Source organism: Dryobates pubescens, chromosome 4, assembly GCF_014839835.1.
Source record: "Dryobates pubescens isolate bDryPub1 chromosome 4, bDryPub1.pri, whole genome shotgun sequence".
NCBI lineage: Eukaryota > Metazoa > Chordata > Aves > Piciformes > Picidae > Dryobates > Dryobates pubescens.
In genome coordinates this window covers 2,189,533-2,208,882 of record NC_071615.1, presented here as the reverse complement: position 1 = coordinate 2,208,882, position 19,350 = coordinate 2,189,533, and the positions used below count along the sequence as shown (strand labels likewise).

Sequence of the window (19,350 nt, the reverse complement as noted above, 5' to 3'; positions counted from 1 at the left end):
CGTCACTTCCAGCGCCTCGGTAACTCTCGCGAGAAGTGAGATCACCATGGCAACCGCCCGCCCGGAAGTGGCGACCCCGCGGTAAGCAAAAGGGAGAAGCCGTGACTCAGCAGGGTTTGCAGGGGGGTGGGTTTAGTGACGTCACGATGGCGTCACGCCGATCAGGGCTCCTTGTCGCGGTGTGAGGGGGTGGCGGCGTGGCGGCCTGCCGACCGGCGAGCCGCCAACCCTTCATACCGCGACACGGGGCCCTCAGCGGGGGCCTGCTCCGAGTGTTGAAGGCCCGCCCGTGCCTACAAAGGGACTTAATTCCTTTAATCCTCTTTGACGGGCGTAATGCGGTGGCTGAACGTGGTGGCTGTCGTCTGATCCTGTGTAACGCTCACCTTGCTATCAGGGAGCAGGATTTGCGTTCTTCGTTCGGGTTCATTGGGTTTATATAAATAAAAACCTTATTTTCCATCCCTGCAGGAGTTGAAGTGATGAAATAACGTGGTCCTGAGCAGCTGCAGGCAGGGAGTTTGTCAGTCCTTCAATATATCATGAAGAAGCAAGATTTTTTTTCTGCCTCTCATGGAAACGTGCATGTATTCCCTTGCTGCTTGGGCAGAAACACCAAGTTATATTCAAATCCCATTCCTTGCCGTAAACAACACGTTCCCAAAGCAGAACACTGACTTGAAACGTTGCATTTCCCCCTCCTAACCTCACTGTTACGATCACCATCGTGTACAGCCTGGCTGCCAGTGCTTCTCCTTCATTCATTCACGCTGTGACCTTCCCCAAGTCACCTGATCTCCACAGCTCGTTTTGCCCTTTCTGGGAGCAAGGGCAATGTGTTTCACTGGAAACCATTCCAGAATTGAAAGATGAAATATTTTGGACCCATTAAAGCCATTTTATTGCTGTCAACCAGAATCTTTTCTTTCCCAGCTCAGCAGTTGCCTAATCCTGTTAGCTGCACTCAGAGGCCTCCCCCTTCTTCAGCAGCTTTAATCTCCGCAGTGTTTTCTGACCAGAGTGATCTTTGGTCCTGCGTTAGAACATACAAACCTTCCCCGGTGTGCTGTCAGTTCTCCTTTCAGGTCTGGGCATTGTCTTTTAAAGATTCCTGTCACCCGTGGGGACACCGCAGTGTCACAGTGAGCAGGATCCTGGGCAAAGTGTGCCTAATCCCCGTGAACGGGTTAGATGGGTACATTGTGTCAAGGCTCAGCTGCAAAATCACCCCGAAACAGGCACAAGAGCCCCCAAAGAAATACCCCCCCCCCCTGCTCCAGACAGGGACGGGCACGGGGACAGAGGGGAGTGTGGGCAGGGGATGGACAGAGAGAGGGTCTGCAGCAGGCAGGGAGAGAGGGAGCGGCCCCGGGGGGTGCCTCCGAGGCTGTTAGGGAATCTGAGGCAGGGGCATGGTACCCGGCACCCCACTAGGCTCCGTACCCCGCAGCTCCGGGGAAGGGGAGGGAGCGGCGCTTAAAGCGGGCGGGAGCCGCGGTGCTGCCGCGCCGTCGCAAGGCGCTTGTGCCGCTTTAAGGCGGTGCCGCCGCTCCGAGCTTGGTCAGGCACCGGGAAGAGGAACTGGGCTTTGTACTGCCGGGTCGGGCCGAGCACCGGGCGGCACCAGTTTCCCCCTAGCCCCGCTGCTGCCGCAGCTGCTCCTGCCTGCTTCGCGCTCGCTGCAAGGGAGGGATGGAGGGGGAGGAAGCGGTGGGGCGAGGTCGGGTCTCTGCATCCCCACCGCGCCCCTCCTGCAGCCCCTCTGCTCCCCTTTGCGTCCCCCTTGCATCCCTCCCGCACCTTCCTTCTGCTTGCAGGCTGCGTGCTTGAAATAAAGGACCCCCTCCCCATCCCTGCCCGGAGATCCCCTCCATCCCCTGCCCCTCGTTCCCTGCCACCATGATTTTGCTGAGCAGCTTCTTGCACCTTCGCCCTCGGCGCTGCGGCCCCTTCGCAGGGCTGGGCAGGGGGCTCAGCCCCACGGCCGGGTCCAGCCGGGCTCTGCGGGTGCTGGTGGACATGGACGGGGTGCTGGCTGACTTCGAGGGAGGCTTCCTCAAGAAGTTCAGGGCCAGGTACCCCGACAAGCCCTACATTGCCCTCGAGGACCGGAGGGGCTTCTGGGTGTCAGAGCAATACGGGCGCCTGGGACGTGAGCTGAGTGTGAGTTTCTGCTTCCTTCCCCTGCTCTGCGCGTGGTTCTTGTTCCTGCAGCTGGAGATCTGGCACCCGCTGGGTCCCAGCACATGGGTGCAATGCTGGGGAGGGCTGTGGGTGCTAGCCACAGCTCCCACTGAAACACAGGCACAGGGGTCTGCAGGCAGGAGGCCTTCCCCCTCTCCCCCAGAGATCCAGTGGGTTCCATGTACGTCTGTCTCTTTACCCTTGCATGTGTGGATGGAGATAGATGCAAGGGAAGGAGATCTTTCAGAACAGCTGTTGTAGAATACACCAAACTGCATACCTGGGTTTAAAAGGTGTGTAGATGTCTCACAGGACATGGCTCAGCACCAGACTTGGTAGTTAGATAGTGGTTGCATTGGATGGCCTTAAAGGTCTTTTCCAACAGAAATGATTGTAGCTCTAGAATGGCTAAGCTGTGTGGTTTGATACTGCTCCTGGATGAATTGTTTAGTTCTTCCAACAGCAACAGGAGAGGTGGGATTCACAGATTGCACTGGGTTGGAAGGGGGATGCAGCAGAAAAGTTGAGAACAAACCATGCAATTGATGCTTCATGTGAGGGCTTATTTAAATCAACCTCAAGCCCTCCCATGCCTGGAAGTTACTGTATTCATTTTAATAATTAAAGCTCTCTTTGTGTTGTACTTTACCATTCAATGAAGGGCTGAGCCACTGCAGAAAGTCAGGTTTTGTATCTGCAAGTTTCCCTTCTCAATGGGATGTCTGTGGTCTCCTCTGTGGATTGGAGTTGAAAGGTGTTAGAGCAGATAACAGTGCTCCAGTTGTTAGTGGTATGATGGCAACCAGGGAGCATGAATAAGGTCCAGGGCTCTTCAAGGTCCAGGGCTCTTCCATTGACAGAGTCCTAAGCAGTATGAAAAGGTGAAGGAATAATGTGTCCTCTCTAGTTGGGGCTGATGAAAATGAAATGGAGGAGTAAGGCAGATGGTGAAGTTTGTTGGGGGTAATGCACAGTAACTTTTCTTTATCTTTTTTTTTTCTTCTTTTTCTCTTGATCTTAACTATTTTGGATGTGTTAAATGAAGTGAGCTCATCCTATATCTGCTGTGAACATGTAAAATCTCAGGCTGAACAAGTAGCAAAACTTCCACAGGGCATCCCTGAGTTCACCAGTGGTTTCAGACTGTGGATAAAGAGAGTAAGAGCTGCTCAGTGGCTATAGGCACAGTGGCTGTTCTAGTCCCTGCTCCTCAGCACCATCAAGCTGCTGTAGGAGACCAGAAAATAGCCAAAGATGAGCTGAAGGTCCCAGCTCTGAAATGGAGGACACAGTTCATCAAAACACCAAGCACACAAACCCTGAAGGATGGGCAGCCCTGATAAGTCAGGGAGATTGCTCGTGGGGCAGGATCAGAAGAAGGAAATGGAGGCTCTGTCCTGCCTGGCCATGGTGGGGTTTCCAGCCTGGTTTTCTTGTTTCCAGATGCTGGGCAGCATGCTGACTGCAGTGCTGCAGGGAGTTACTCTGGCTCTGGGAGCCAAGTGGATCTTTTCTTCAAGATGAGCTTAGTTCTTTCCCCATCAAGCTTGATTGCAAAATGCTTTTTGACATAAGTGGAAGCAGAATAGCTGCGGAAGTCTTTGCTGGAAGAAAACACTTCAGTGCAGTTTGAAGTGCTTTTCTGCATCAGGCCATCTTCTTCACATGTCTCTTGTGCAACTACAGCCAGTGTCTTAAAAATAAAACATTGCTGCTCACTGGTCTGAGGCAAAGCAACAGGACTTTGAGTGTTGGCCAGGCCAACACTGGCAAACTGTTTAGGGTAGCTGTCTTGGTCACGGTGCCAGGAGGTATTTCTGCTGGCTCTCCTGCACCAGATCAGCATTGAACACATGTGAAGAAGGCTTTTGTTTCTCCCCCCCTGCTCTGAACCACTGGTGCTTTCTGCTGCTCAGGCGAAATGGAAGAATGCAACAGTTGATCTGAGTGGTCTGCTTTGAAGTTGGGTGTCTGCTCTTCTCATGTTTATCTGGGAATTTGGAGAAATCATAGATCATAGAATCATAGACTAGTTTGGGTTGGGAGGGACCTTTAAAGGTCATCTAGTCCAACCTCTGCAGTGAGCAGGAAATCTTAGCTAGATCTGGGGTTAATTCTGACATGTCATATTAAATGCTCAGTGGGTTCATGGATTCATCTTCCTGAGAGCAGCCAAGGTGGGCAGCTGGTGTTCTGGCACGGGCAGGCTGTGGGCTGGAGCAGAATGTGGCTCGCTGAGTGAGCCCTGTGCTTGCTCTGGGGTGTTGCTGCCCTGAGCCTGGATTCCAGCAAAGCCCCAGTGGCTCATGGTTGCCTACTTTCTTTCCCCAGTACTGGCATAGTAGAGGCAAAACATGTTGCTGCCCCACTAGATTCCCACTCACTGGGCAGGAGGGAGCTGCACATCTAGCTGAGGTGTCCAACCAGCCAGTTTGTTGCTGTGAGCTTTAAGAACCAGCAAAAAGCATCACTGAGGCTGCTCTTCCTACCCTGATGCTCTACCAGCTCCTGCACACTGTGCAATACTAGAAGACCAAAATGGGCATGCAGTTCTTTTTGTCCCTCTTCCACTTCTTCAAATGCAGAAGCAGAGGTGCTCAAAATGAAGATCAATCCTTCAGACAAACTTTTCCTAGCTGCAGCTGCACTACAACACCAGGACAAGGCTGCTCCCCTGCCTGCAGCCACATTGCAGCACTCCCAGGCTTTCCTCCCCCAAGACCCAGTGTCTGTGCAAAATAATTGCTTTGCTTGGCAGCTGCCAAGCTGTTACCTCTGTGAGGGAGTGCAGAGGATGCTGTTGTTTTAGAGCTGTGCTGGTTCCATTGCAGGCAGACCACAGGCTCTGCCCTCATCCCAAGGTTTTACTCCCTGTGGTCTCTCTCTGCCCTGCTCTCCCTTCACGCCATACTGATGCACCTCAGCTGACAACTTGGCTGTAAATGTTTCAAACCCTTGCCTGGAGGTGCTGCATTTGCCTGGTAGACCTTGCCCAGGCATCCCTGAGGAAGAGCATCTGCATTCATCCCGACGTGCGTTTCATCCTATAATACGCTTTGTCCTTTGAGAGCAGCCTGGCTGCTATTTGGAGTGATCTGATTGAGACAAATGGGCCAGACAGCATCTGGAGCTGAGCAGCCTTGTGTTACAGCAGGGCCACGTCAGCTGGAAGTGCCTCTCTGGATGCAGACCTGGGGTTTGGTTCAGCTCTGAACAATCTCCTGTGTTTTGCCTTGAAGGAACATTCTGTTCCCTCTGCGTCTGGGGCTGTGCAGGCAAAACCAAGTCTGCTCCAAAGCGTCTCCCATCTCAATTGTATGGGATGGATGCAGGCTGGCAGGTGGGGAATGGAGGCAGCCACAGGGGCAAGGCAGGTTAGCAGGAAGGCAGCAGAGACAGCACTCCCACCTTTCTCACTGTCACCATCCTCTCTCCTAGCAAAGGGTGGCGGGGGATACACACACCAAGAGACCTGTGCAGTAACTGTGCTCTTTGCCCTCACAGGAGAAAGCCATCAGCATCTGGGAATCCAAAAACTTCTTCATTGAGCTGGACCCACTCCCTGGGGCTGTGGAAGCTGTCAAGCAAATGGCAAGTTTGGCAGAGTGAGTAGGAACCTGCCTGTGGTATTTGGGAATGGCTGGGGGAGTAGCGTTGGCTTTGCAGGCTCATCAGCCTCCTGGCACGAGCACTGAATACAACATCAGCATCAAAAATACCTCCTGGCCCACCAGGCATGGGAGGAAAAGGAGGGCTTTGACTCCTGAAGCAGTTGTCAAGACAATCAGCCACGTGCAGCCCCTTCCCTTTAGCTCTCTGCTGCCAGCAAGGGTGGTGAAAGAGGGAACGTGCTTGTGCATGGCTGTGGGTGCGTGTCCTGGGGCTGTGAGGTGGGGGATGAACATCTTAAATCACCCCAGGTTCATCTGTGCGTGGCAAGGGGTCTGCTTTGGGCACCTGGCTGCTGAGGCACGAGGTGGGGTCTCACAGAGTGACATTGTGCCCCTGTGTTTCTCTTCGTGACAGCACTGATGTGTTCATCTGCACAAGCCCAATCAAGAAGTATCGCTACTGCCCTTATGAGAAGGTGAGCAGGTCCCAGTCCCAGCTCCCCACTGCTGTGCCCCTGTGTGCCTCCAGGTGGAAAATGGCAGCAAGATTACTCTGCTCCTCCAGCTGTGTTCTTCAGCATCTCTGCACAGCAACAGCTCTGCCATTAGCTGAGCTCTGCCATTTGCATGCGCTGAGGCGCTGGGTCTCAGTATTTCATCATGACATCAAAGGCTGCTTGGCTTTAAAGAACTTGTGCTCCAGCAGCATCCAGATCTTACTCACTAATCACAGAATCACTGTGGTTGGAAAAGACCTTTAAGATCATCAACTCCAAGCATTATCTAACTCTGCCAGGGCCACTACTACACCACATCCTTCAGCACCGTATCTGGACAGGTTTTGAATACACCTAGGGATGGTGGTTCAATCACTTCCCTGGGCAGCCTGTTCCAGTCTTTGATAACCCTTTCAGTATAGAAGATTTTCCTAATGCCCAATGGCTTAACTTGATGCCATTTCCAAGTTGTGACTCATGAGAAGAGACCAACTCCCAACTCTCTGCAACCTCCTTTCAGGGAGTTGTAGAGTGAGAAGTTCTCCCTTCAGCCTCTTTTTCTCCATACTAACCAACCCCAGCTCCCTCAGGTGTTCCTCACAAGACTTATTCCCAAGACCCTTCCCCAGGTTCATTGCCCTTCTCTGGACCTGCTCCAGCACCTCTCTTAAGTTGTAATGAACTTACTAAGAGAGATGTCCTCCCTGTGTGGGGCCAGGGCTTATGCTGGAGCTCCTGCCCCATCCATCAGCCTTCCTAGTGCTCACCACTCACTCTTGCCTTCCAGTATGCCTGGGTGGAGAAGCACTTTGGCCCCGAGTTCCTTGAGCAGATCGTTCTGACACGAGACAAGACTGTGGTTTCTGCTGACCTGCTTATAGATGACAGACCTGATATAACAGGTAAGGCAGGTGTGGGGTGGCAGGAGTGACTGGAGGCAGCCCTGATGGGCTGATGGCCACTGGTCCTTCTCTGCTCAATTAGGCTCTCATTAGGGGTTTGTGGAGTAAGCTCAACCTGGAGGAGTTACCTGGAGATCCAACCTCTCACCTTGCTTTGCAGGGGCTGAGCTGAACCCCAGCTGGGAGCACGTGCTCTTCACAGCCTGCCACAACAAGCACCTGCAGCTGAAGCCCCCAAGGCGCAGGCTGCAGTCCTGGACCGACGACTGGAAGGCCATTCTGGACAGCAAACGCCTGCCCCCCCGCCCAGCCACCTAAACACCAGCCTCCCACAGCCACCCCGGGCTGTGCCACCCCCTTGTGTCCCCATGGAGTCCTGCTGAAAGCTGGGCAGACAGACAGACACGCTGTCCCTGCTGTAGGGAGGAAGAGGAGGGTGAGCTGAAGCACCATGGCCACCCTGACCTGGAGAGCAGACCCCAGCCTGGCCATTCCACAAGAGCCCAGCAACAAGATTGGACCCATGGATGTGGCAGCCCAGCTGGGGGGCTTTCTGCTTCTGGCTCCTGGGGTCTCTGTGCTGCATCTGCACCCACTGTGAGGCCAGCCCAGTGTTTCTGATGGATGAGGTCACCCTCATGGTGTCACTGCCCTTGCCTGGGGCACAGGGGGCACAGACCAGCTCTCCTCCTCTGCATGACAGTGGGCATCACACAGGTGGTTCGTTTTGTCCTTGAAGGAATTCCCATCGAGGGGCTGTCTCGGGCCGTGGTTCCTCCTGGTCAGTGCCTGGGTCTAGGGAGAGGGCAGGAGGAGTGAGCAGAGGGATCCCCACCTGCCCCCATCCCTGAGGAGTTGCCACAGTTTTAGAGCTGGGGCTTTAGAGCTGATTTGGGCTGAAGAGAGGAGGCTCTTCTCCCACCTGCTCATCAGCTCATTGCGCAGGGGCAGCCTGCCCAGGGCACCTCTGGGGCAGCGAGCAGGTGGCAGCAGAGCCAGCAAGAACCCTTCCTGGGAAGTGGGCATTTCCTGCAGGAGCTCATGGCTCACCCTGCCAGGGATCTGAAAGCAACTCCTAGGATTTCAAGGTCAGGAAGGACTGCACATGCAGGCTGCATGCCCAGATCACCTCATCTTCCTCCTCCTGGTAGTGTCTGACCTCAGCCTGCCAGGAAAGCTCTGGGTAAGCATCCTCTGGGCACCCTGCTTCCATGCAGAAGGTCCTGAGTGCTGCATCCCATCAGGGACAGGGACAGTTGATGCCACAGTGCAGGTGAAGCCACCTGGAAGGATGCTGCTGGGTGGAGAAGTGAGGCTGGTGGAGGAGCTCTGGCAGTGCTAGGAAGTGAGCAAAGCAGAGGCACCATGGAGGTCCAGAGGGCAGCTTGAAGGTTGCGTTGGTCAAGGACTGTCATGGTTGCATCTGTGGATGCTCTTTTCAGTCCTCAAGTACCACATGTTGGGGGGCTGTTGCTGTTTACAGTTGGGGAGCCCATCAGAGGTGCCCACAAGGTTGTATCACAGGGTTGGTTCATTTGCAGCTCCACCGCTGGGTATCTGGGGACAGAGCGTGCTGCCAGTCCCACTCGCCTCACCCTGCAGTGAGGTGTTCAGCTGCCTGGCCAGTGTGAAGGGCCTGCAGCATATGGGCCTGTACCAGCCACCCACTGCCAGGTGACTGTGCCAGGGCTGCTGGGCACAAAAAGTGGAGCGTTTGCACCAAGGAGCAGCTCCAGGAGGGATGCTTTTGCAGAGCTGTGCCCACAGCCTCTTCCTTCGCTGCCTGACTCATTTCTGTCTCCCCAAGCCTGCACCAGGCTGGCCTTGACCTGCAGTGACCCAGCTGGCACCAGAAAGCAGCCATCAGCCTCCACCTGAACTCAGAGAAGAGACATCCCAGCTGCTGGGGACATGGCCTGGCCAGTCCAAACAGGACCCCATGCTGGACTGCCCCAGCAAAGCTCTGGGGATGTGTTGGGTGCTTCAGGACTGATGTGGTGCCCATCACTGCTGGCACCATTCTGCCCCTGCTCCTGCCTGCCCCCATGCCACCTGGGATCCCACAGCCTGCTCCTGCTCTCCTGGCCTGAGGACTTGCTGGCTCCAAGGACTAAAATTCCTGTTGGGACATCTCGCCCCGTGGGCAGGGGTGGTAGCCAGGGCTTGGCAAGGGACAGGCATTGCTGTGTTGTCTGCTCATACCTTTGACTTGCCTCTCCTCTCTTCTATGGGCCCCCCCCATCAGCAAAAAAAAAGTGAGTTTCAAGCTGCATAGACAAGAAATGACCTATTTCAGCTGCAGCAGCTGCCCCCACCCCCTGGAGGGGCTCCTGAAGTCGGTGCTTCAAACTTGTGCCTTCTCTAGCTGCTGTGGGGCCAGGGCCAGGGTCTGCATCATCTTGGGTGTCTCTGAAGGCTGCTGTCTCTTGGGATGGTTGGTGTCAAGCTGCTGTGGTTGGCCCAGGCTGGTAGGAGTTACCACAAGGATCTTTTATTAGTTTGAAGATTTTTTTTTTTACTTTTTCTTCTTTTTTTTTTCCTCTTCTTCCTTTTCTCTGTTTAAACCACTGTGTACTTCTCCAGGTGGGGGCTTTGGTGTGGGAGCAGCCACCTGAGATGCAGCCAAGAATCACCTTGGTTGGGGCTTTGTAGATGGGGAGCTGGGACAGCAGGTAGAGCACCATGGGCAGCCACTAAGGCCACCAAGCATCACAGATGGAGTCCCAGCAGCTACTAGCTCCTTCCTGCAGCTGGGGTGGCCTCATGAGGTCCCAGCTGCTTGGTTTTTTTCCCCACCATTTAAATGTGAGTTCATCAAGTTCTCCACAGTCTTCTCACAGCCTGTCCTCAAGCTGAAGCTGGGTCTGGCATGTCATTCCAGCAGCTGCCCAAAGCAGCCACCTTCCTCCAAGGGTGGGATGATGGACGTGGAGACTGGGCTGGACGTGAGGCATGTGGCTCTCTGGCCCCAGTGTGTCTTTCCCCCTCGGTGGGAGGTGGTCCTGGAGAGCCTGTGTGGCTTCACACTGAATATACTTGAAAGCAGAGCTGGAGCTTCTCATGCCTGAGGATCTGACTCAGCACAGAAGTGCAGAGCAGGTAGCTGGCCTGTGTGCAGCTGCTGAGCAGGGGGCTGGGAGGTGGCTCTCTGTTGCCCAAGGATCAGCCCTTTCAGCATTCAAGCCCTTCTGTGGCCAGCTCACATGCACAGAGCTTTGGTTTGTCACTGCACGTTTATAAACCCAGGGCTGTTGAGGAGCACTGCAATAAACACTGAGGTTTGTTGGCATCCAGCTTCCTAGCAATGGAGTTTGGGTTCTGCAGTTTCCCACCTGTGGCTCTGCCCTCTGCCTGGGGACCTGAAGGCTTGGGCAAGTCCTTGTGTTCAAAAAGCCTGAAACCAGCCCACATCAGTGCCCTTACCCCATCAGACAGAGTCCTTGTGAGGACTTGGGTGGGGGTTAGGTAGCAATCAGCTTCCTAAAGATCTGTGATAACAAAGCAAGCTGTGAAGTGTGTGGGCCACAGAGCAGAAGCAATGAAAGAGGCTGGAGCTGTCACATGGGCTGTATCTCCCTGGGATTTGGTACCTTGTCCATTGCTGTGGGGTGATCCACATCCACACATGCAGTCCTCAGATGCCCACAGGCTTCCCCTGCCCTCTGCAGGGCCATGCCATAGGTGACCTCTGCTTGCCCAGCCCTTGCAGGCAGTGAGCAATGCCATAGCCCTTTCAGACAGGTAGGATCAGAGGTGGGGAGGGAGGACTGCAGGGCTATCCTGACAGGGCTGGACTGGGCTCCAAGGAGGCGTGCTCCAGCCAGGTAGTGAAGCGCATCCAAGGCTCTCCTTGCCCAGATCAGGCTCAGCACAGCATGGAGGAAGTGAGCACTGATGCTGGAACAAAACAAGGGAATTGGGTTTGCCCTGGTGTTCAGAGCAGCAGTAATTCCCCACCCCATTCAAGCCAGCTTGGTTTGTCTCCTGCAGGTCAGGGTTCTGAATGCAGTTTCAAGCACTCGAAGGCTAAATCAGCCCTTTCACTGCCAAGTCCACTCCTGCTGCAGCTCAGCCCCTGCCTAGATGGTGCAGCAAGGGAAATCGTGGTCTGTGGCATCATTCAGCTCTGAGATCTGCATTTCTGGGCCTCAGTTGTGCTCAGCTGTGTCAGCACAAGGTCTGACTGCTGCCCTCATGCTGTAGGCAGGAGCATCCCATGGGAAGCAGTGACCTGCCCCAGTGCACCATGAAACAGTGGGGAGGTGGATGGGGCATTTGCTCTGGGGCTGAGATGTGTGGACCTCACACTGGTGTGACTCCAGGACATGGGGTGTGAACGGGATCACATCTGTGAGCTGAAGAGGTCACCCTGCTGGAGCTAGGTTTGGCACCAGCCCTGTCCCAAGCTGGGGCTGCCAGCTGGTGGCACTGGGACCAGGGCCACATGGTTCCCAGCAAAGAATTGAGCAAGGTGGAGGGAACACATCCTGGGCTGGTGGAGCACCATGAGCCACCAGCATGCAGCTGAGTTGTGGTTCTGCAGCTGTGTTCACTCCTCCACTCTCTCCTGTGTGCCTTTTTTCCCCTTGAAAAGCCTCAGGTTGCAGATACCACAAATCTTCCAGGTGACAAGCACACTTTCCAAGGCAGGAGGAGGTGGGAAGGAGGTGATGGTGACCTGGCCTGGCCCTGAGCACACGGGAACATTCCAGACTGGTGCTGGTGGGAGCTTCACCCCCTTTCCATGGCCAGGGAGCTGCTGGGTGAAGGTGACCCTGGCCAGAGCAGCAGTGCTGACTGCAGAGGAAAGGGTGACAAAAGCAAAGACATCACCATCTCCAATTTGTAAGAGATGTCAGAGACGTCAGGCATTGCCCAGACCCACTGGCAAAGTGAGGTTTGGGTGGCCTCCCGGCAGCCACCACATGGACCCCCCCTCAGCTGCTGGGGAGTGGGACAGGTGTGTGAGGGAATTCCCCCTGGGAGCAGCTCCTTCGTCCCCGTCCACGCTGGACGATGCTTGCAGGGTGGGGAGCAAGCAGCGCTGCCTCCTGCACCCCTCGGAAGCTGTCACCAGGCGGGTGTTGGTGAGGTCGTTCTCAGGCTGGCCAGCGCCCAGACAGCTTCAGGCTGGTGTGAAACCGAGCGGAGCGGCAGGGCGAGGGCTGCGGGGGCCCAGCGGGGCCAGCCCTGGCGCAAGGGCAGCGGGCGGTGCGGTGCTGTGGGACGGAGCCGGGGCAGGGGCTGGCGGCAGCATGAATCACACAGCTACGCAGGAGGGGAGGGAGTGAAGGCAGAGATGGATGGCTCAAGCCCATGGTGGCAGCTGGCTGAGGCTGTGGTTCTTCAGGGCCACCGTGTCTGGTTTGGGGCGAGGAGCAGGATGGTGGCCCAGGCTCACTGCTCAGGACCGGGGTCTGGAGCCCAGCGCTGCCCGTGAGCAGTGTTGATGGAGGAGAAATATCCACTAGAGGGGACTGTGTGATCGTGTGTGGGAGCCTGCAGCAGCCGCAGAGCAGGATCCGGCTCCTCCAGCCCTCAGCCCTCTCGGTTATCACAGCTCCCAACGTCCTTCACATCCCTCCCGCTGGGCACAGCTTGCCCGGGGCTGGCACAGCTCACCTGGGGCTAAGTGGAGCACTGTGGGATACCGAGAAAGCAGGTGCTGGGAAATGTGCTGGGCTGGTCCCAGCCACCAGCTGAGCCCTCACCCAGCTGCTCATCCCAGCTGGATGGGACAGGGAATGAGCTGGACGAAAGCATGAAAAACTTGTGGGTTAGATGAGGAACTTGGGGTTCCATCTCAGAAATATCCCCGGAAAGAATGCAGGCTGCAGGCCCCCAGTATGCCAGGTCATCTCCTCATCTCTGCCCCCACTGCCCCACCAGGATCCCACAGCTCTCCCAGGGCTGAGTCTGTTCATCCTGTCCCTGCAAGTCCCAGATTCCCCAAGGACCCAGGGCTCTTTGCTTCTTCCCTGCTCACCCTGAAGCTGGAGCCAGTTGTGGGGGGCAGAGCCACAGGTGACAAGGGCAGGAAGAACCAGGGCAGTTTCTGGTGGTTTCCTCTCACCCTCCCCTTGTCCCCCAGAACCACGACATCATTTCCCTCCCGGTAGGATTAATGGGCTTTGCTTCTCTGTTTGCACACAAGGAGTTAAGCAATGCACTCCCCAGAGAGGAGTGAAGCTTCCCTTGCCCCAGCAGCGCTGGGGAGGCCAGAGCAGAGCCCACTGTGATGGGCTGCATCAGCTTTCTCACGTCCTTCAAGGCTCCACACACATTCAGCCCATCCTCCTGGCAAAGCTCCTGCAAAATGTTTGTTTGTGACTGGTAACAAACAGGCTTGTGGAACATGCTGAGTTCAGACGTGAGCATGCCACCCTCTCCCTGCCTCCCTGGGGCTGAGCCTGGGGGTGATGTGGGGCTAGGGCTCACGGCTGCCAAAACCCAGCTGCTGACTCTGTGCCCAGGCACACTGCTGTGACTGGCAACCCCGAGCATGAGGCCACCAAACCTGCCAGGAACGTCCCATCAGGCACTCCTTCCTGGAATTTCCTAGCTCATGGTCCTGGAGTGGAGATGCAGCCAGGGGAAGGGTCTGACCACAACCTCATGGAGCCCTGGTGCCCTGCAGCTGCTGGGTCATAGACACCAAGCCTCCAAGGATCCTGTTCTGCCCAATAAATACCCATCACAGGGGAGGACATTGGTCTCAGGCCACCCCATAGGTAGACACCTGTGGAGCTGAGTTTGCACACCCTGCTCCCACAGCCACCCTGCATGGGGCTGAGCTCATCCCCAGATCCCTTGTCTGCCCACTCCTCCTTGGCTGGTGGGTGCCAGCAATGCTCCCAGGAGGTTGCCTTGGGGACATAGTGCTGCTCCTCTCCCAGAACAGGCTCACTCTGAATATTCTCACCCTGAATTGCCAGACTTTGGGGGAAACTTGCCTTGGCTGAGTCTGGATCAAGCCCATCCCCAAGTCTTGGAGTCTGCATTCAGCATCCCCAGGCAGCCAGGACTAGAGCTGTGTCTGGTCTCTCGAGATCCAGGGAAAAGGGATATTAACAACAGCAACTGAAAGCTGTTAGTGGAATATTATGTGAGAGCACCTGAGGGCCTCTGGAAGCACAACTGACTGTCCCTAGGTCCCACAGGTCCCCTGCCCATGGCATGTTTCCATCATGCCAGCCTAGTGGGAGCCTGGCTGGGCAGCACCTGCACTGCCTTCAACGCTTGCACCTCTGCCAGCAATGGCAGGGATGGCAGTGAGTCATCCAATGGCTCCTGGGGGCTCTCCAAAATGCCAGTGGAGTTGGGGAAACTCCTAGAGAGTGCTGGGAGACAAAGCAGTGGCAGCTGTGGATGCCAGCAACTGGGCTCTGCTCAGTACAGGGGTAGCAAGGTGGCCTCACTGTGTGTGTTTGGGATGTACCACAACAGGGAACAGCTCCTCCTGCCTGGGGTGAGTCCTTCCTGGGTGAAGAGATGGGAAAGGCAGGGACCTGCTGCACCCAGTGCTGCAAAGCCACCTGCACATGTAGCCAGTGCCACCATAGTGCTGCTGAAGACACTGGCTTGGGAGCAGGCAGCAGGCACTGCTTGCTCTCAGCCAGCTCTGCCCCTCAGTGGGACTGTGCTCACTGGTGTCCCTGCTGCCCTTTGCAGCACCCTGCCCATCTGCATGAAGGTTTTGGCCGGGCAGCAGCTGGGAAGCACCTGGCTCATCACCCCAACCCAGTGGGGGCTGCCAGGGTGAGCTGTGCTCTATCCTGCTGCAGGGCCCTTCTTGCTGCTTCTCACAGTCACATCCATGCCAGCTGATGACTCTATCAGCCCTGAGGAGGCATCACAGGGAGCAGGTCCCTGGAGCTGTTCAGGTGTTACCACCTCCCCACTTCCCCTCACCACCTTGCAGGCATCGCCTTTGCTCTCGGTCCCAGACCTCCCCCCGGCTGCCTGTAGCCTCTGGCAGAGCTTGGCTCCTGCCTTGGCTGCCCATTTTGTTACACATTTTCCCTTCCCAGCCCAGCAGTGTGGTCTCACAGCTGTGCTTCCTGCTCATGCATCGTGTTCTTTTGATCATAAGGAAGGTGCTCCTGGGCTGGCTCCTGGGGACAGGCAGGTGCAGGTGGCAGCTGCAGCCTGGCCAGGCACAACCCCCCACTGCAGCTCAGGACACAAGTCCTACCATGTTGGGACCACTTGGTTCTTGCAGTGGGGCTCCTCTCTGCAGATGCCAGTTTGCCTGCAAGATACAGCAGTCTGCAGGGAAACATCCCTGACTTGCTGGTCCAACCCCTGCTTAGTTCAAAAGCAATCTCTGGGGCACCCACGGCTTCCCAGGTGATGAAAATGAAAGCACCATACATGTTCCAGTTCCTTCACAGAATCATGGAATGGTTTAGGTTGGAAGCAACCTTTGAAGGTCATCCAGTCCAACTCCCCTGCAGTCAGCAGGGACATTTGCAACTCGAGCAGGTTGCTCAGAGCCCCAAACAAACTGACCTGGAATAGCTCCAGGGATGAGGCTTCTATAACCTCTCAGGGCAACTTGGATCAGGGTCTCACCACTCTCAGTGTAAATCTGTTCTTTCTCTCTAGTCTGAATCTTCCTCTTTGACTTCAAAACCATCACCCCTTGCTCCTGTCACAACAGGCCCTGCTCAAAAGTCTTTGCCCATGTAGTGGGGTTGAGACTGGCCTGTCACCTGTGGGTGACAGAGAAATAAATAGCTGTGTCCCACCCTCATCAGCACAGGTCAGGGCCTGGCTCTGGGAGGAGGTCCCCACTTTTGGGTGACCAGAAGCAGAGACCACAGAGAGTCCATGAGAAAGGCAAACTTCATTTCTGCTCTGTGTGATGTAGCCTTGGGGCGTGAAGCCGGACTCCAGCATCCCACTCTCATCAGCCCCCTGCACATGAGGCTTTTGCAGCCTTGTTTCTTGGCTAAAAAAATGCTTCAGCAGTGCTCAAACGTTTAAGGCTGCATGTTTCCAAGAAGCCATGAAGCCTTCTGCACCTCTCCCCCCGGACATGCAGCACTGCAGCCTTGGGAGCGACTCAGCACCCAGCCTGCCCCAGGGACTCTGTTGTTTTCAGCTTTGCAACGTGTCTACTGCACACATCAAACGTGCCAGCAGAAGTGTTTCTGCTCCAGCACCTGCTTGCACCATGCAGCATTGTTTCCCCAAAGCCCAGGAGAACAGCAGCAGCTCAAATGTGGGCTGAACCCTGTCAGACCCAACCGGCTCCATCCTGCTCAGAGGTGGTTGCTTCATCCCAGGCTAGCTAATTCTTGCTGCTTTCTCTGCTCTTGCTTTTGAAGGAGGGAGAAGAGAACAAAACAACCCTGGGGGTGAAGCTACCTTCTTAATTAACAAGGCTGAGAGCCTTGCAGATACCGTGCAGAAGGAGAGAAAAATAAGGAAAACTGGGCAAAACCGGCAAGGATTGGGTTCAATTGTCAGCCCAATTAACCCAGATCCACGCTCTCCCCCCGGATGAATAGCTCGTTATTATGTAATTGCTCAGGCCCAGCTCCTGATTGAGAGAAATTAAAATCAGGCACTTAACAAGGCATCCTGGTGTGGAGCTGGGATGCAGGAGCTGCCCAGGGAAGCCATCCGCAAGGCAAAGCCGAGGAGCGCCTGAGCTTAGAGCATCTTGCTGAAATCTGCCTCGTCTGGACCCCCTGTACTATCCTGGACCCAAGATGTGGGATAATTTGGGAAGGCCCTGGAGATGATGAGCAGGCAGCAGGCTCTGACTTAGCCAAGCACTTAAGCATCTGCATAACTGCAATGTAGCTGCAGGTCCAGCTCGACTCAGCAAGGGATTTAAGCAAGATACGTGGTGTGCTCAGGCAGGGACAAAGTGACTCAGGAGCTCCTTTCGACTGGAGAAGAAATAAAATGCATTGTAAGCCCTACTTGACCCTTTCCTCCATGCTCTGAGTTAGGTCCCATCTCCCAAGAGAGGAGGAAGAATGCCATCATTTCAGGCTTTTAAATCTATACCTAATATTAATAATAATAAAAAAAGGCCACTAATCCTAACAAATCAGCCTGAGAAAAGTAGCTGGTGTCATAGCTGAGCAGGGCTTCCCATCTGTAGGCTTGATGAGTTCATCTGCAGTGGGAAATGGAAATGCAGGGTTTGGGAAAGGGCTGCAGGTTCCAAGATTAGCTTAGAAGCAGGCAAACTCTGCTCTTTTTTCCTGCTGCTGAATGTGGAAGGGGATCTCGAGGGTGGGTTGGCCTTGCCCATCTCCTGTGTTTTCATCGACAGCCTTTCATGCCTGAAAATCATCTGTGGAGAGAGGGGAGGCTGCAAATGAAGCCCATGCATGGCTGCATGCCTCACACACCCTCTGCAGCTTTGCTTCCAACCCAGCTGTGCCAGTGCCGGCCAGCTGCTGCCCACAGCTGCTCACCCTCCTGCCTTGGCACCCTGTGCTATCTGCCTTTCACCCAGGTTGGTTTTTTGGGATGCTGCTCCTGCATCCATTTCATGCTAGAGGTCAGTTTGATTCCAGTCCCTTGGTTGAGCCCCCAGACCTAACCCCCATCCTTAGCAAAACCCTGCTGCAGCATGTTGCAGGGATGTCATTTGCTGGGCAATACAAAGCAGGTATCTTTGAAGGGGAAAAAATAGTTCTGGCTACAGTAAATTAAGGAGTTTTAGCTTATCTTGGTGCCAAGCATCCTCAGCTGGCATGTCCAGTGCTCCTCTGTGTGTCCCTTTGGGCCAGGATGGCCACAGAGCTGAGCCCCAGCTACAGCTGTAACCCACCTGATTCTTGACCAGGATCTTGTCAGTGGTGCCCAGGGACAGGACAAGGGGCAAGGGACACAAACTGGAACCCAGGAGGTTCCATCTGGACAGGAGGAGAAAATTCTTTGCTGTGAGGATGCTGGAGCCCTGGAGCAGGCTGCCCAGAGAGATTGTGGAGTCTGCTTCTCTGGAGAGATTCCAAAACCACCCAGACATTGTGCTCCTGGGCAAGCTGCTGTGGGTGCCCTGCTTTAGCAGTGGGGCTGGACTGGATGATCTCCAGAGGTCCCTTCCAACCCCTGCCATTCTGGGATTCTATGACTTGGCCCAATGATTCTTGGCAGCTGCTTTAATTTCTGCTAATAAATTGGATGTCCCAAGAGCTCATAAAACTGCCACAGGTCAAGCAGAGACCAGCAAAGAGCAAGAGGAGCTCAACCAGGCCTCCCATCCCCAGCTGCCAAACCCCAACACAGGCTCCAACAACACAACATGTCTTCAGGGAAACCACCAAGGGCCTGACTACACCTCATGTATTTATGGACAGGGAAACCAGCCAGCCACCTCCGTGTTTTCCAGCTCTGTGCCCAGGGCACAACCTGAAGCCACCAACACCTCTCAAAACATCCCTCTCCCGAGACGCTGCTCTCCTGCCACGCTTCCAAGAGCTTCTGGAGGGTCCATGCATGCTCAGGCAGTTTCACCCAACGCTGAAACGGGCTCAGGATTTTCCTGCAAATGCCCCAGGATTAAATTAAAGAGGATTTAAGCAGATGGTTGGTTCTCTGCTCTTGGTAGTTGGCAAAATGGGAGCCATATCGCTGAACTGTCTACCAGCACTAATTAATGTTTGTAAAGCTCTCTGCTCTGCAAACTGCTGCCTACGTGCTAAGTGCTATCATTAGTATTATTACTAAGCTATTTATGCCTGTTCCAGTGCTTTCTCTTCCTTGTCCCAAAGGACTTTTCAACTTCCCTGTGCAGATGTGCTGAGGCTGGGAAGAGGAATCAGCCCTCCCAGGTTCTGGCTGGCTCTAGCCCAAGCTCAGATCCTCAGTTTGCTGACAAATACCTTCCAGTTCTTCCAGCATCACCAGGCTGGAGCCACTGGGACTCCGTGGTAAGGGCAGGGGCAGGTGGGGACAGGGAGGTTCTGTCCAGACATGGGGTTTAGCATTATGCCCAGGCAAGGGTGAGATGGTTGTCCTGCTGCCTCTCCTGATTGCAAACTGGACAGAATGTTGCCTCCCTGCCTCCCTTCATGATGCCACAGGAGAAAGCGTTCCCGTGCTTGCAGGGGCTATTTGTATCCTCTCTGTCACTGCATGGCAAGAAGGTTTTGCAAGAGAAGGGAGGGATCACTCATCCTTCCTAAT

At 55.0% G+C, this 19,350-nt stretch overlaps 1 protein-coding gene across 1 annotated transcript; it reads left to right on the top strand.

Annotated features, from left to right (window-relative positions):
- Positions 1–1,437: 1,437 nt before the first annotated feature.
- Positions 1,438–10,690, top strand: NT5M (5',3'-nucleotidase, mitochondrial). Its single transcript, XM_009897561.2, has 5 exons — positions 1,438–2,163; positions 5,689–5,789; positions 6,211–6,271; positions 7,080–7,194; positions 7,355–10,690. The coding sequence occupies exons 1-5, from the start codon at positions 1,900–1,902 to the stop codon at positions 7,510–7,512; spliced, it is 699 nt and encodes a 232-aa protein (XP_009895863.1). The 5' UTR covers positions 1,438–1,899; the 3' UTR covers positions 7,513–10,690.
- Positions 10,691–19,350: the final 8,660 nt, after the last annotated feature.